This window comes from Jaculus jaculus, chromosome 3 (assembly GCF_020740685.1).
Source record: "Jaculus jaculus isolate mJacJac1 chromosome 3, mJacJac1.mat.Y.cur, whole genome shotgun sequence".
Taxonomy (NCBI): Eukaryota; Metazoa; Chordata; class Mammalia; order Rodentia; family Dipodidae; genus Jaculus; species Jaculus jaculus.
In genome coordinates, this window is record NC_059104.1 from 170558000 (window position 1) to 170575349 (window position 17350).

The 17350-nt window shown below is 50.7% G+C and overlaps 2 protein-coding genes across 2 annotated transcripts; both read left to right on the top strand.

Annotated features, from left to right (window-relative positions):
* Positions 1-421: 421 nt before the first annotated feature.
* LOC101594764 (astrocytic phosphoprotein PEA-15) lies at positions 422-894 on the top strand. Its single transcript, XM_004660254.2, has one exon. The coding sequence runs from the start codon at positions 464-466 to the stop codon at positions 854-856; it is 393 nt and encodes a 130-aa protein (XP_004660311.2). The 5' UTR covers positions 422-463; the 3' UTR covers positions 857-894.
* A 12402-nt stretch (positions 895-13296) lies between these two features.
* Positions 13297-16996, top strand: Phox2a (paired like homeobox 2A). The gene is made up of 3 exons (XM_004650762.3): positions 13297-13513; positions 15548-15735; positions 16550-16996. Exons 1-3 carry the CDS (start codon positions 13297-13299, stop codon positions 16994-16996), a joined length of 852 nt encoding a protein of 283 aa, XP_004650819.2.
* The last annotated feature ends 354 nt before the right edge of the window (positions 16997-17350 follow it).

The following is a 17350-nucleotide window of genomic DNA, read 5'->3' on the forward strand; positions in this document are numbered from 1 at the left end:
CTATCCACGTAAACAACTGGGCATGGCCGCGCATGCCTATAACCCCAGACCTATGGGGACCCGAAATGGGTGAATCACTGGGCCTCACTGATCAGCCAGGCTAGATAAAAACAGCAGCTCCTGGTTCTCAAGGACAATGTAGATGAGCGACAGAGAGGACATCTGGCCTTCTCCTCTGGCCTCCATGCACACGACGCACAAGGGGACGCAGGCGCCTGGAGTTTGTTTGCAGTGGCTGGAAGCCCTGGCGCACCCATTCTCTCTCGTGCTCGCTCCCTCTCTCTTTCTCTCTTTGTCAAATAAATAAATAATAATTTTTTTTTTAAAAAAAATATTGCTCGGAAGAGGCAGCGGCGGCGGCAGAAGCAGCGGGGGCGGGAGTCCAGGAGGCGGCTCCGGAGGCTGCTTAGGAACCGGGACCCGGGGAGTGCCCGCGCCCTGAGCTCTCAGCTCCGGAGGCGTCATGGCAGAGTACGGGACTCTCCTCCAGGATCTAACCAATAACATCACCCTTGAAGATCTGGAACAGCTAAAGTCAGCCTGCAAGGAGGACATCCCCAGTGAGAAGAGTGAAGAGATCACTACAGGCAGTGCCTGGTTCAGCTTCCTGGAGAGCCACAATAAGCTGGACAAAGACAACCTTTCCTACATTGAGCACATCTTTGAGATCTCCCGCCGTCCTGATCTACTCACAATGGTGGTTGACTATAGAACCCGAGTGCTGAAGATCTCTGAGAAGGATGAGCTGGACACCAAGCTAACCCGTATCCCCAGTGCCAAGAAGTACAAAGACATTATCCGGCAGCCCTCTGAAGAAGAGATCATCAAATTGGCTCCCCCACCGAAGAAGGCCTGAGCAAGGGGGAGGAAGAGGAGGAAGGTTGCACCTTCATGGGATCACTCCCTTCCCCATCCTCTATGGGAAGGGGCAAGGACATCTCCCTGCCGCATACCCATGTACTAACCTGGTCCTAACCCCCTTACTATGCGCGTGTGTGTGCGTGTGCCCACGCTCTGGCTGGCTGTCTATATGTCTAGCTCATCTAGTTCCTCTTCCTCATGAGGGGATGGGAGTCAGGGGATGAAGGTGGTTTAGTTTCCCCACTCTTAGGGGAAGGTGGGGGCTATTTCTACATGAACAGAAATTGGCACATTCCTCCTCTTTCCTCCGCTCTCCTCCCATATATTTGAAGTGTGAAAGCAGAATCTTACCTTGAGGAGCTAAGGTGAAGATGAGGTATGGGAGAGATGGTTAGATTTAAGGAAAAGCAGTGGGGAAGGTAAAGAGGCCACTCAACCCCCACTGGAAGGGGCAGAGAAAAGCCAGGGCTCAGTGTTTATACTCTTAGGCTGTACTGGCTAGAATCTTCTTTCTTGCCATTCTTCAGGCTGGAAGGTCAGAGTGTCAGTGGTCCCTTCTAATGGGCCTAGGAGGAGTGTGAGTCACGGTTCTAATGAGAAGACCAGATCCTTTCCTGGTCCCAAAGATCAAGCCCATAGAGAAGCCAGCATTTAGTGCCCCTCACTTCCACATTGCAGACTATGCTGGGAACATGCACCACTGAGCCTGAGATGGGACTACAGGCAGAGATGGGTCCTTTTCCATTCTTTTATTCCTGTCTACAGACTGTTGCATATACTGATGTTGAACCAAGGGAAGTTGGGAAATGAGATCCTTAGGTTTTAACTGCAACTTGACCATACCTATAGGATCCCAATGTGGATACCGCAGGCTGCTTTCCCTATCTCGGGTTTAGAACATCTCAAGCCAGAAAGAAGTTTTTTGTTTTTTGGTTTTTTTTTGCACTGAATCCCACCCCAATTCAATCCTGGAAGGGACTTGGTCATCTTTTTCAACATGGGCTTGTGGCTGCCTCCTAGCCAGATCACTAGGGTACAGTGAGTAACCCTAGCCTCCTCCTGTTCCAAGACTGACCTACCCTTCCCTACCTTGACCGTGCTAACTGTGTGTACATATATATTCTACATATATGTATATTAAACCCGCACTGCCATGTCTGCCCTTTTTTTGTGCTGTCTAGCATTAACTTATTATCTAGGCCAGAGTGGGGGGTGAGCGGGGAATGCCACAGTAAAGGGTGTGGCAGAGTCAAATTACTACACAGTCTAAACAGAAAAGAAAGCTTTAAAAGAAACAAATTTACATGTAAACTCAGAAGCTACTTTGTAGAAAGTTGAAAGTAGGAGCTTTTAGGATGTGGGTACAGAGCTTCAGGAGGAGGGGTGGGCTGGTCGTCAGAAGAGGGAAGAAGCCAGACTGGTTAGAGAACACCCTCAACTCCTAGCCCTACCCAACCTGCCCATTCCCTCTGGCCACTGCTGCAGACACCTGCCTTAACACACACCTCGAAGACTCCATGGTTTTGCATTAAGGGACCTTCCCAAGTCACCCCAGTCCTGATTGGCTTCTCCCTTAAGACAGATACTTGTAAAATTGGGAAGAGGGAAATTACCATGAATCGTCCTTCCATCTGAGATGTTATATGTGTGTGTGAGAGAGATGGAGCCTTCCTTATGAAAGAAATGGAAGAGGCAGGGTAGTTTTTAGCAGTTTCTCTAAAGCAAAAAAAAAACTAAAACGAGTAACCTGCCCTCCCACCCTTTGTGCTGCGGTGAGGTGGCCCCTATCCTGTGCTCCTCTGTCTGCAGCACGCACGGCCTTGTTCTAACCCTGGAATAAAGGTGAGATATATATATATATCTCAATGGTCAAAGGTGCTTGCTTGCAAAATCTGCTGGCCTGGGTTCAATTCCCTGGTACCCATGTAAAGCCAGTTGCAAAAAGTGGTGCATGTGTCTAGAGTTCCTTTGCAGTGGCAAGAGACCCTGGCCTCATTCTCTCTCGCTCTCTCTTTCTCTTCCTCCCTCCCTCCTTTCTTCCATTCACCTCCATCCTGCTCACTCCCTTTCTGAAACATAAATAAATTTTAACATTAGATCTCAAGTTTTATTCATTCACTCCACAAATAGACTGGGGAAGACCTATGGTACACACAGTACCATGGAGGGGCTGGGAAGAAAGAGATACTCAGACTGCCGGGCGTGGCGGCACACGCCTTTATTCCCAGCAGAGGGAGGAAGATCGCTGTGAGTTCAAAGCCACCCTGAGACTACATAGTGAATTCCAGGTCAGCCTTGAGCTAGAGCGAAACTCTACCTCAAAAAAACAAAAACAAACAAACAAAAAGTGATACTCAGGTACACACAGTTCTTCCCTGAGACCTTGCCCTGTACAGCAAACACTTCAGTAAGGTGACCTGGGCAGCCACGGAGGGAGCAAAATACTACTGGAGTCAGCAGAGAAACCCAACCTCATCTAGGAACATCAGAGACGGCTTCAAAAATCTAGTGACATCAGTCCAAAGAGAGAAAATGGACAAGTAATACGTGGTCTGGGTAAATTGGGGGAGGACAGGGAACAGGGTACGCTTTCAATCCAGGGAGAACATCTCTAAACAGGAAGATTAGCAAGTGTATGAAGGCTTTGAAGAAAACCAAGACAAGGGCTGGAGAGATGGCTCAGTGCTTAAAGGCACTTGCTTGCAAAGTCTGACAACCCAGGTATCATTTCCCAGTACCCATGTAAAGCCAGATCCACAAACTGGTGCATGTGGTGTATGTGACACATGTGTCTGGAGTTCATTTGCAGTGGCAGTGTCCCTGGTTTGCCCATTCTATCATCTATCTACCTAAGTATCTATCATCTATATCTATTTCTCCTCTTTCCATGTGTGTATGTATGTATATGTATATGTGTGTGTGTGTGTGTGTGTGTGTATAATATAAATAAATATATATATATAAAGATGGCTGGAGAGATTGCTTAGTGGTTAAGGCATTTGCTTGCAAAGCCTAAGAACCCAGGTTCAATTCCCCAGTACCTACCTACATAAGCCAGATGCACAAGGTGACGCATGCGTCTGGAGTTCATCGGCAGTGGTTAGAGGCCCTGGTGCACCTGCCCTTTCTTACTCTCTATCACCCCCTGCTCAAATAAGCAAATAAAAAAATAATGAAATATATTTAAAAAAAAAGAAGAAGAAAACTAAGCCAGGCACGGTAGACACACCTTTAATCCCAGCACAAGGCAGAAGTAGGAGGATTGCCATGGGCTTGAGACCACCCTGAAACTACATAGTGCATTCCAGGTCAGCCTGGGCTAGAGCAAGACTCTACCTTGAAAAAAAAGAAAAGAAAAGAAAAACCAAGAGAGAGAGAGAGAGAGGGAAGAAAAACAAAAAACCAAGATGAAAAGGCAGCAGGTTGGAGTGTTGGCTCCAGGATATTGCAAGCTAGAGCAAGAGCCATGGGAGGACCTTGGAGAATGGTGGACCCATCTGATTCCTAACTCTGAGACTCTTTGGGCTCCCTGTAGATGTGTCTAAGGTGGGGAATGTACCACACATACCAGTGAGGAGCTTGTTGGAGCAGCTGAACCTTCAGATCTCCATTCCTACAACCTGTTACATAGTTACTTTCTCGCTGCTGAGACAAAGCACTTGACAAAAGCAGCTGATGGGAGGAAAGTTGTTTATTTTGGCTTACAGCATCGAGGGGAAGCTTCGTGGTGGCCGGGGCTGGCACGGCATAAGCACAGGCTGAGACATCACATCCTTACCACAGCAGGTGGAAAACAGCAGAAGGAGAGTGAGTCAAACTCTGGCAATGGGAAACTGGCTATCATACCCCAAAGCCCCCAACAACAGCAAGGCTCCACTGCCCAAGTCATTATCAGTTAGGGACCAAGCATTCAGAACACATGAGCTTATGGGAGACATCTCATTCAAACCAGCACATTCCACCATCGGCCCACATGAACTGAAGACTATCCATAATGTAAAATACATTGCATGCAATCCAACTTTAAAAGTTCCCATAGTTGGGATGGAAGGATGGCTTAGGTGGTTAAGGCATTTGCCTACAAAGCCAAAGGACCCAGGTTTGATCCCCCAGGACCCACATTAGCCAGATGCACCAAGGGGCACACACATCTGGAGTTCATTTGCAGTGGCTGGAGGCCCTGGCACACCCATTCTCTCTCTCCCTCTTTCTCTGTCAAATAAATTAATTAATTAAATTAAATATTTAAAAAGTTCCCATAGTTTTTTTTTTTAATCAATTCTAACACTGTTTAAATATCCTCATAGTTCAGGGTCTCTTAACTTTGAATCCGTAAAATCAAAAACACATAATGGCACAGAGTAAACATTCACATTGCAAAAGATGTCATTGGACATAGCAAGGAAAGGCTGAACCAGTACAAGAACTAAAACAAACAGAGGGCACTAAAGAGATGGCTTAGTAGTTAAGGGGCTTACCTGCAAAGCCAAAGGACCTAAGTTCAATTACCCAGGACCCACATAAGCCAAATGTGCAAGGTGGCACATGGTCTGGAATTTGTAGTGGGTGGAGGTCTATTTTCTCTCTCTCTCTCTCTCTCTCTATATATATATATATATATATATATGTATATATATATATATATATATATACACATATATATATCTGTCTCTGTCTCTCTCTCTCTCTCTTTCAAATACATCAATAAATAAAATTCAATAAAACAAACAGAGCAAACATCAAATCCTGGGCTGGAGAGATTTCTTAGCAGTTAAGGCACTTGCCTGCAAAGCCTAAGAACCAAGGTTTGATTCCCCAGGACCCACGTAAGCCAGATGCACAAGGTGGCACATACATCTGGAGTTCATCTGAAGTTGCTGGAAGCCCTGGTGCGTCAATTCTCTCTCTCTTCCTCTCCAATGGAAAAAAAAAATTATATATATATATATATATATATATATATATATATATATATATATATCTCAAGTCCTGTAACTCCAAGTCCAACATCTGTAACCAGTGACAAAATCTCTGGGATTCCAATTCTGGCCCCCTCCAGCTGGGCTACGCACACCCTGGAGAAAATTCCATCATGAGCCAGCAGCTCTCCTTGGTGGCTGTTAGATAGTCCTGGTATATCCAAAATCCTGGGTTTCCACTGCAACCCACAATTCATCCATGACAGGGCCCCAAATCCTCTATTTAGGGACTATGACTCCAATTCACATCGTCTAGGGGACATTTTCAAATACTCATGTTGTAAATCCAATGACCCTTTCTTTCCTACATTTGCTATACTTCCCAAACCAGTACCAGGTGGGCTTCACCATCAGATTGTTAATCCAGGATGGGAGTAAAGCCAATGTGAAGAATAGGAAAACACCTTCAGCATTCTTCTCTCAGGTTCCCTGAGTTCAAAAGAATCAGCATCTTCCTGCTGTCCCACTCTCTCAAACAGCTGAATAAGTGTTATCTCTAGCCTGGAACTTTCTTTTTATGTCATATCTATCTATTCACACCAGTTCATTTCTTCTTTTTCTTTTGGTTTTTGGAAGTAGGGTCTCACTCTAGCTCAGGCTGACCTGGAATTCACTCTGTAGTCTCAGGGTGGCCTTGAACTCTCAGTGATCCTCCTACATCTGCCTCCTCAGTGTAAAGGTATACGCCACCACACCCAGCTTTTTTTTTTTTTTTAAGATTTTACTTTTATTTATTTATTTATTTGAGACAGACAGAGGTGGGGTGAGAACACGCACACCAGGGCCTCTAGTCACTGCATACGAACTCCATATGTATGTGCCACCATGTGCATCTGGTTTACTTGGGACCTGGACCCTAAGGCTTCACAGGTATGTGCCTTAACCGCTAAACCATCTCTCCCTTCTAAACTCAACCCTGCTCAAGTTCTCAGGAATGCAACAAGCCTCTCACACCTACTGCTTCCAGCCCAGTCTAGACAAAAGCTCTTTCTTCCCCTCACAAGTCTCCACATAGTTCAACTCTGACCAGAATGGTCCATCAAACTCTACTTATAACACTGTAAGGCATTTCTTAAGCCAAGATTTCAAGTCCTTCCACATTCCTTCCACAATTCAGTTGTAAAAGATCAAAAGCTACACAGAGGGTTTGGGAGTTTTTTGGGGGAAAGAGGGGTTTTAAGGTAGGATCTCACTTTAGCCCAGACTGACTAGGAGCCCACTCTATAGTCCCAAATTGTCCTCAAACTCACAGCAATCCTCCTACCTCTGGAGTGCTGGAATTAAAGGCATGCACAAAAACACCAATCTTGAGTGCTTTTTTTTTTTTCTTTTTTGTTTTTTAAGAATAAAGTTTAGCCAGATGTAGTGGCTCACACCTTTAAGCCCAGCACTTGGGAGGCAGAGGTAGGAGGATCGCCATGAGTTAAAGGCCACCCTGAGACTACATAGTGAATTACAGGTCAGGCTGGACTAGAGTGAAACTCTACCTCACAAAAAGGAGGGTAGGGAACTGGAGAGATGGCTTAGTGGTTTAGCACTTGCTTGTGAAGCCTAAGAACCTCGGTTTGAGGCTCAATTCCCCAGTACCTGCATCTGGAGTTCATTTTCAGTGGCTAGAGGCCTTGGTGTACCCATTCTCTCTCTCTCTGTCTCTCTGTCTCTTTTTTTCTCTCTCTCTTTCTCTCTCCCTCCCTCCCTCTCTCTGTTGCTCTCAAATAAATTAATTAATGAAAATAAACAAAATTAAGTAAAAAGATATCTAAAAAAACAGTAGCTGAGTACACAAAGTCCAAAGATGAGAAGAATTACTATGAAAGTTACAATAGATATACACACAAATTTCTAGCAAAAACAACCTCACTTCTGGTACCAATTTCCTGTTGTAGTTACTTTCTTGTTGCTTGGAAAAAAGCACTTGACTAAAAGCAGCTAATGTCAGGAAAATTGTCTATTGTGGCTTACAGTCTTGAGAGAAAGCTTCATGACCATAGTGGAAAGCATGGCATGAGCAGAAGGTGGATGTCACATCCTTACCACAGGAGGTGGCAAACAGCAGAAGAGTGAACTGATCTCTGGCAATAAGGAGCTAGCTATATAATACACTAACGCCCACCCTCAGCTACACATCTTCTCCAGCAAGTCTCCACCTCTCAAGTTACCATCAGTTGGGGACACCAAGCATTCAGAACAGATGAGTTAATGGGGGTCATCTGATTCAAACCAACACATAACCTAAAAAGTAATTTGAGAAACACACAGAAAATAACAAGTGTTGGTAGGTATGTGAGGGGAACCAGAGCCCTAATGCAATGTTGTGAGAATGTAAAAATGGCAGAGCTTGCTTGGGCTGGAGAGATGGCTTAGCAGCTAAAGCACTTGTTTGTAAAGCCGAAGGACCAGGTTTGATTTCCCCAGGACCTACATAAACCAGATACACAAGGTGGTACATGTATCTAGAATTTATTTGCAGTGGCTAGAGGCCCTGGAGTGACCATTCTTCCCCCCCCCCCGCAATAAATAAAAATAAAATATTAGGGCTGGAGAGATGGCTTAGCGGTTAAGCACTTGCCTGTGAAGCCTAAGGACCCCGGTTTGAGGCTCGGCTCCCCAGGTCCCACGTTAGCCAGATGCACAAGGGGGCGCACGCGTCTGGAGTTCGTTTGCAGAGGCTGGAAGCCCTGGCGCGCCCATTCTCTCTCTCTCTCCCTCTATCTGTCTTTCTCTCTGTGTCTGTCGCTCTCAAATAAAAAAAAAAAAAAAAATTTAAAAAAAAATAAAATAAAATAAAAATAAAATATTATTTAAATTTTTTTGTTTATTTTTATTTATTTGAGAGAGACAGAGAGAGAGAAAGAAAGAAGCAGGTAGAGAAAGCGAGAATGGGTGTGCCAGGGCTTCCAGCCACTGCCAACGAACTCCAGATGCGTTTGCCCCCTTGTGCATCTGGCTAACGTGGGTCCTGGGGAATCAAGCCTTGAACCAGGGTCCTTAGCTTCACAGGCACGCACTTAACCGCTAAGCCATCTCTCCAGCCCCTAAAATATTTTTTAAATGGCAGAGTTTCAGCTGGAGAGGTGGCTTAGTGGTTAAGGCGCTTGTCTGCAAAGCCTAAGGACCCAGGCTCAATTTCTCAGTACTCACATAAGCCAGATGTAGAAGATAGTGCATGAATCTGCTGGAGTTCATTTGCAGTGGATAGAGACCCTGGTTCTCCCCCTCTCTCTCTCTCTCTCTCTCTCTCTCTCTCTCTCTCTCTCTCTCTCTGTGCGTGTGTGTGTGTGTGTGTGTGTGTGTGTATCTGCCCTTCTCTCTCTTTCTCTCAAATAAACAAATAAAATATTTGAAAGAAATGACAGACCTAATTGGTCTGGTGGTACACACCTTTAATCCTAGCATTTGGGAGGCAGAGGTAGGAGGATCACTGTGAGTTCAAGGCCACCCTGAGACTACATAGGGAATTCCAGGTCAGCCTGGGATAGAGTGAGACCCTACCTCAAAAAAACTAAAACAAACAAAAAAGAGTGTATATTCACACAATAGACTATCACCAGGCCTTGAAAAGGAAGGGAATTTGCCAGTGTGGTAAAACACACCTTTAGTCCTACCACTTGGGAGGCAGGAGCTGGAGGATCGCTGTGACTGTGAGGTCAGCCTGGGGCTACAAAGTGTATTCTAGATCAGCCTGGGATAGAGCAAGACCCTACCTCAAAAAAAAATTTTTTTTTAACAAAACAGGGTGGGGGGTGAGGGAGAATTCTGACATATGTCACACTTATGCTGAAGGGCATCATTATGCTCAGAGAACTAAGCTAGTCCCCAGAAGACAAATACTGTATACCACTTTTTTTCGTTTATTTTGTTTTCCAATTTTTTCCCCCTTTTCCCTCCCCATTTTTTTCCTCTTCCTCTTCTTCTTTTTGGCTTTTAGGCCAAGGCTGACCTGAAACTCACTCTAGCCCAAGGCTTGCCTTGATCTCACATAGGTTCTCCTACCTTAGACTCCCCCATCCCCCACCAGTGCTGACATTATAGATGTTCAACCAATATACCCAGCTTGTGTGATACCACCTCCACGATACTGAAAAGTAGCCAAAATAATAGAGACAGAAAGTACAAGGGCAGCCACCAGGAGCTGGGGAAAGGGAAAGGGAAAGGGAAAGGAAAATGGTAAGTTATTATTACTGGGTTTTTGAAGTAGGGTCTCACTCTAGCCCAGCTGACATGAAATTCACTATGTAGTCTCAAGCTGGCCTCGAATTTATGGCGATCCTCCTACCTCTGCCTCCGGAGTACTGGGATTAAATGTGTGTGCCACCATGCCCAGCTGAAAGTTATTGCTTTGTAAGTATTAAGTTTGGGTTTTACAAGATGAAAGCAGTTATGGAGAGCTGGGGAAATGACTCAGAGGTTAAAGGCACTTGCTTGCAAAGCCTGCAGACTGGGTTCAATTCCCCAACACCCATGTGGAGCCAGGCATACAAAGCGACCCGTGCATCGGAGTTTGTTTGCGGTGGTAAGAGGTCCTGGTGTGCCCATGTGTGCATGCCCCCCTTTTTTGAGGTAGGGTCTCACTCTAATCCAGGCTGACCCAGAATTCACTAGCCTCAAATTCATGGTAATCCTCCTACCCCTGCCTCCAGAGTGCTGAGATTAAAGGTGTACGCCATCATGCCTGGCTAACAAAAATTTTTTTTTAATTTATTTGAGAGACTGTGTGTGTGTCTGGGCGCCCTACAGCCTGTTGCCACAGCAATTCCAGATGCATGCACCACTTTGTACATGTGGTTTTCTATGGGTAATGGGGAAATGAACCTGGACCATCAGGCTTTGCAAGCAAGCACCTTTAACTGCTGAACCATCTCCCAAGCCCACATGTGCATTCTTGCTCTCCCTCTCAAATAAGTGTAATAATATATTTTTTTAACTTTTTATTTATTTATTTGAGAGCGACAGACACAGAGAGAAAGACAGATAGAGGGAGAGAGAGAGAATGGGCATGCCAGGGCTTCCAGCCTCTGCAAACGAACTCCAGACGCGTGCGCCCCCTTGTGCATCTGGCTAACGTGGGACCTGGGGAACCGAGCCTCAAACCGGGGTCCTTAGGCTTCACAGGCAAGCGCTTAACTGCTAAGCCATCTCTCCAGCCCTGTAATAATATTTTTTACAAAAGAAAAGAATTATAGAAATAAATACAGTGGTGGTATTGCCCAAACGACAAATGAATTAGTAACACGGAAGTGTACAATTAAAACTGATTATGAGGGCTGGAGAGATGGCTTAGTGGTTAAGGACCCAGGTTCGATTCCCCAGAATCCACATAAGCTAGATGTGCCTGGTAGCCCATGTGTCTGGAGTTCATTTTCAGTGGCTAGAGGACCTGGCATGCCCATTCTCTCTCTCCCTCTTAAATAAAATATAAAAATAATGATTATAGAGCCAGGTGTGGTGGAACACGCTTTTAATCCCAGCACTTGAGAGGCAGAAATAGGAGGATCACCATGAGTTCAAGGCTACCCTGAGACTACATAGTGAATTCCAGATCAGAGTGGGCTAGAGTGAAACCCTACCTCAAAAAAAAAAAAATTACAAAAAATAATAATGTTGATTATAATAGCCAAGTAAGTGGTGGTGCACAGATTTAAGAGGATTACCATGGGTTCAAGACCACCCTGAGACTACAGAGTGAATTCCAGGTCAGCTTGAGCTAGAGTGAAACCCCTACCTTGAAAAACCAAAATAATCAACATCATTATGATGGTAATTTTTTTCTATTATTTTTTTGTTCTATGTTGGTAACTTTTATGCTTATGCATATTTTACCACACCTCAAAAAATTTTAAGTACTTTGACAAAAATAGCTCCAAGAAGTTCTGACATAGAGAGCGTACAGGAATTGAGAATGACTATCCCAGGAAAGGGATGACCTGAGGGCAGTGGTCCCCACCGTGCTTTTAAAGGGGTGGGAAGGGCAGTCATTCCTGGAGGGCTTCTCTCAATCCAGGAGGGCTTTGGCTGGTGACAAGGCTATGCCTCTCTTCAGCCTTCTCCTTGCGTCTGGGGTCAGCAAGACTGGCCACGATGCTAATGTAGAAAGTTGGGTGCTGGGGGGTGGGAGGAGAGGGCCGAGCGGCTGATGGAAAGTTAGGGGTCACTTGGTTACTCCCCTGCCTACATCCACAATACACACACAGCCAGAAGTCACACACTGCTGAGCTGGGGGCGGGGTGGGGGGGGGCAAAGCTGAGGAACCGGAGGGGCAGGCTCCAGTGGCCCCTGGGATCAGTGAGGGAGAGACCTCAGCCCCGCGATCTCCCTCCTGGGCCCCCCGTCAACCACTTTGCCCTGGCATCCTCCGAGCTCCTGGGGCTCTCAGGTTCCCCATCTCCTCGGAGGCTCTTCCTCTCGGCCCCTGCACCTCTGCGGTCCCTGGCCTGGTCACTCCGAGGCCGTCCTCGGCGTGCACCTACCCCACTGTGACTCTCTTGTTCGGTCTCAGCCCTCTCCCGCTCTCCGCCACAGTCCTCGTTGCCGTCCGCTTCTCGTCCTCTCTCTTGGGTCTCCACGCCCGTCTCTTTCCGCCCTTCTCGGATCCTTCCCCTGGCCTCCTCTCTGGTGGTCCCCACTTCCACCCCCTGCAAAGCTTGCTTTTCTGCGCATTTCACCCTTGAAACATGTGTACCCCAGTCTCTCTTTTCCCTGTGTCCATCACGGGCGCTGGCCCTTTGCTAGCCTACTCTCTGTCTGTCCTCTAGATACCCTGGACCCCTCCCTGCACCCGCCCTCACCCCACACCCCTTCCCAGGCTCAGTCTCCTCCTCGTCCTCGCCTCCTTTCCCGGCTCCAGGGCATCCTCCGCGGTGGGACCTCGCTGGGGGCGGGGCTGAGGGGGGTTGATCAGAATAACTCGGTTAACCGGGCGAATTCAATTAACTTCACACCAGCACCGCGGGGCCGACCTCTCCCCATCACCCGCAGGGCCGCAGGTGGGGAGACCCGGGCACGAGGTCAGGACCCTCGGGCCTGACATGGGGTGCACGGAACGGACCGTAGGTCTGGGCGGGATTGGGACCGGATAAGGGACGACTGGGATGGGCTTCGAGCCGGGAGACAGGGGGGGCGGCTGGAACCCATTGGGGAAGGGTAGGGGGGTCGGGGTGGGGGCGGGGTCTGGGCCGCCCCGGCCCCGCCCCCCGAGCTCGCCCCGCCCCGCCCCCTCCACGGGGTGCTGCGCGTTAAAAGGCGCGCGGGCCGGCGGGGCTGCACTTGCTTTGCACCCGGGGCACCGTGCGGCCGCGACGGGACGGGCGGGCTCGGGCGCTCAGAGCTGGTCCCAGGTCCTCGGCGGCTGGCGCTCGGATCTCCAATCCCGACCTCCAACCCGGCCCGAGACCGGGACCCAGACCCAGACCTGATCCGGCCCGGCCCGGCCTCCCGCCCCCCTCGTCCCCCAGGGCCGATGGACTACTCCTACCTCAATTCGTACGACTCGTGCGTGGCGGCCATGGAGGCGTCCGCCTACGGCGACTTCGGCGCCTGCAGCCAACCGGGCGGCTTCCAGTACAGCCCCTTGCGGCCTGCCTTCCCCGCCGCCGGGCCGCCTTGCCCCGCGCTCGGCTCCTCCAACTGTGCGCTCGGCGCCCTACGCGACCACCAGCCCGCGCCCTACTCGGCAGGTGAGCGCAGTCCCGGCCCAACCCTCCCCCCAAAACCCTGCGCTACCCCCTCCCCCAGCCCTTGCCCCACTCTGCAAGTTGATGCAGTTGGCCCCACGACCCAGTCCCTGTCTTAGCCAGACCCTCCAATGCCCTTTAAGACCCCTCTCCAGTGTCACCAGATCCCTTTTAGCAGAGATGACCCTCACCCTCATATACCTTCGGGTCAAAGAAACTGACCGAGGGTCCACTCCCAGGCCCCTCACTAGGGCCTCCTCTCCCCACCCGCGAAGACTGACTACCAAACCTTTCCATCCCCTGGATCTTCAGAATAGGAGCCCAGCCCAGTCCGGTCAGACCTTCATCCTCATCACCGCTGCCCCAGACGATGCTCAGCCCTACCCAGGAGGGAACCTTCCTAGGGCCCCAGCACCATGTGGCCCTCCTGCACTGTCTTAGACCCATGCTGCCTGGGCCCAAACCTTAAGAGTATCGCCAAAAACAGTTCCATAACCCCAGAAATGGAGTCTCCGTCATTAAGACACTGATTTCCACATTCACCCTGAGCTTCCCCAGCTCGAGCCCTGCAGAATCCAGCGCCCCCCAAGTCCTTTGATCCGAATCCCCATCTGAACCCTAACCTCACTGACTTCCATCCCTTCAGTTAGAGTCCTGGCCCCACCCCACCTCCTCTCTCTGGCCATCCTTAGTAGAGCACAGGGGACCCAAGCAGAAGACTGGGGCCTTTGGGGAGGAGGGAGGCTAAGTGCTTGGATTTGGGAACATGAGGAGGGCAGGGTGAGGGAGACTGGAGATTCCCGGTCAAGGGGAGGATGGGGATCGTGTTGATAAGAACAGGAACTAGAGGGACGGACTCCTACGAAATGGGGATGGGGGTAAAGCCAAGAGATGTAGGAGCATAGATTGGCACGTGGGGGACCCTGAGAGAATTGAGAACGCAGGGTTAAGAGATGGAGAAAAGAACTAGGTGATGGGGCCCAAAAGAGCGGTGGGGGGAAAGGTTGGAAACAGATAAGTGAGGTAGAAATTAAGAATGGGGAACTGGAGACAAGGACTAGGGGAAGATGGGACAAATAGGGAGACTGGGGACGGGAGAAAATTCTAGAGACCACAGACAGGGTTAGAGACCGAGAGTCAGAGATGGTGCTTGAAACACTGCCTGTGGGTCAGTGGAGACTGGGAAGACCGAACAAGAGGAGTTGAGGGGTCTGGCGGGATTCAGGGGAGATGGGACACAGAGAAGATGTCTGGGAGGGAGCAGATGGGAACTCGGGTAGGAAGAAATAAGAACCCTCCTCAACGGGCACAAAGAAACTAGGCGTCTGGAAGGAGAAAAGTTGTACAGAAATTCAGCTGTGCAAAGATGAAGATGAGGAGACATTTGGAGAAGAATGAGGACCAGGAGGCATAGCTAAAGAAATGAGGCTTGGAAAGGAGAGCGATGCGCTGTGTAGGGGGAGGTGTGGGAAGGAATAAACAGAACAAAATCTCTGTAAACACTAGAAAGCAAGGCTGAGGAAGACCTGGAAGGAGGGTCTCAACAGCAGAGGCCTCAAGGCCCAGGACTGGTTTAGTCGGGGAGAAACCCCCCAACCCATGCTGACCTGAACTGAGAGACATCCAATGGACTAGTGTGGAGTCGGACCTGAAGTCAGGCAGACTGAGAGAAAAGACCTGCCGACGTGCTGGGGTGGATGGAACGGCAGGGGGTGGGGGGGGGGGAAGGAAGGTGGGGAGAACAGAGCACAGGAACAATGACAGATCCTGGGGCCTTGGCTGGCTGGAGGTCAGCTTTGGGATTCCTGTTTCAGGGCGCGCAGTGCGCTGCCCAGATTCCCAGATCCCAGACAGCCATGATCCTTGCTGGTTCCATGGAACCACTAGTGAGGCTGGTCCTGAAGTTAACTGGACCTACCCGAGCGAGGAAAGGGGATTCCCCGTAGAGCAGGACGCCGGGGTCTTGAGGGCTCCGTTCGGCTTCTCACGCCCCCGCCCCCACCCTCGTTGCCCTTGCCCCGGCGCGCACACCCGCAGTGCCCTACAAGTTCTTCCCGGAGCCGTCGGGCCTGCACGAGAAGCGCAAGCAGCGGCGCATCCGCACCACGTTCACGAGCGCGCAGCTCAAGGAGTTGGAGCGCGTGTTCGCCGAGACCCACTACCCCGACATTTACACCCGCGAGGAGCTGGCCCTGAAGATCGACCTCACCGAGGCTCGCGTCCAGGTGAGTTGGCCTCGTGTGCTTGCTGTGTGCGCGCTGTCGTGGAAGGGAGCGCAGGAGCTTGGGCACCTGGGAGACGGGACTGAAGTCAGTGAGCCACCAGGACGCAACCCGGATGTGGTTGAACGGGGACCAGACGTGGGACTTTCGGGGTGCCTCCTGTTCAGATTGTTCCCACAGACTCCCTCCTAACTAAGGTCGGAGGTTCCAGAATTTTTCTTGCAAAGCCGGGTAGGCAGGGGTAGGATCCTCACCCGCGAGAGGGCGGCCAGGGGTTCCGGCCAGGCAGCGCTTGTCTTACCCAGCGCTGCAGCACGGAAACCCGCGAGCCCGGGACGTCTTAAGTTTTGGGGCATCTGCACGGCGGAAGAGAGCCGGGTCAGGGCGGACAAACGTTCAGCTGGTGCATTTGGACCAGAGGCCCTGAACAAAAGGTTTTCCCGGGTGGCCTGATTCACCCTTCATGCCACCCCCCGCCCCCCCGCTGCTCCAGGCCGGATGCTTCCTTCCTAAAAATGCATTGAAGGGTGGTGCGGTTAGGGTGGTGGGAGTGACTGCCGGCCCCCCCACTAGGAGACCAAAAATGCTGGGAGGCAGCGCGGGGTCAACAGTGAGCTGATCCGAAGGACAAAAAAATAAATAAATAATTCAAAGACCCGGAAAAGGTACCGGGGCCAGGAGACCAGGCTGATGATAATCCGAGAGCGATCTTAATAGGGACCGAAGTCAGCAACCCCTTCCCTCCCTCCCCCGCGTCTTGAGGCCCCAGGGCTGACTTTGTGCTCTTTTGGGGACCGGCTGTTCCCTGTACCCACAGGTCTGGTTCCAGAACCGCCGGGCCAAGTTCCGCAAACAGGAGCGCGCGGCCAGCGCCAAAGGCGCGGCGGGTGCGACGGGAGCCAAGAAGGGCGAGGCTCGCTGCTCGTCCGAGGACGACGACTCCAAGGAGTCCACGTGCAGCCCCACGCCCGACAGCACCGCGTCGCTGCCGCCGCCGCCGCCCGCGCCCAGCCTGGCCAGTCCGCGCCTGAGCCCCAGCCCGCTGCCCGGCGCGTTGGGTTCGGGGCCCGGGCCCGGGCCGCAGCCGCTCAAGGGCGCGCTGTGGGCCGGCGTGGCGGGAGGCGGGGGCGGCGGGCCCGGCGCTGGCGCGGCGGAGCTACTGAAGGCCTGGCAGCCGGCGGAGCCCGGGCCGGGGCCCTTCTCCGGAGTTCTGTCCTCCTTTCATCGGAAGCCCGGCCCCGCCCTGAAGACGAACCTCTTCTAGCCGCCGCCGGCCTCCCCGAGGCTCCGAGCCGGTCCCCGGGCGACACCCATCCTCCCACACCCCCCCCTCCCCGCAGGACCCCACCCACGGTCCTTCCCCGTCCTGGCTGACCCGTCTGGAAGCTTCCTCTCCGTCCCCACTCTCTGACTAGGTGTGCCCTCCCCTGCGCTGGAAAACAACTCAGGGCCACTGTGGTCCTCGGCCACCGGCACCCAGCAGAGTCTGACACCCGGACCCCCGGTAGCTTGGCTTTCTTAGGAACCGGGATCGAATACCTCCTTGTCACTAAACCCAGTGCCCAAGCATTAAGTGTTCCCAAGGAGCGGCGCCAGACAGCTCCCCGTGACTTCGGCT

Coding starts and splice junctions, on each gene's coding strand:
- Phox2a (XM_004650762.3), top strand. CDS start 13,297: ATGGACTACTCCTACCTCAATTCGTACGACTCGTGCGTGGCGGCCATG. Junction 13,514..15,547: donor GCCCGCGCCCTACTCGGCAG/GTGAGCGCAGTC, acceptor GCACACCCGCAG/TGCCCTACAAGTTCTTCCCG. Junction 15,736..16,549: donor TCACCGAGGCTCGCGTCCAG/GTGAGTTGGCCT, acceptor CTGTACCCACAG/GTCTGGTTCCAGAACCGCCG.
- LOC101594764 (XM_004660254.2), top strand. CDS start 464: ATGGCAGAGTACGGGACTCTCCTCCAGGATCTAACCAATAACATCACC.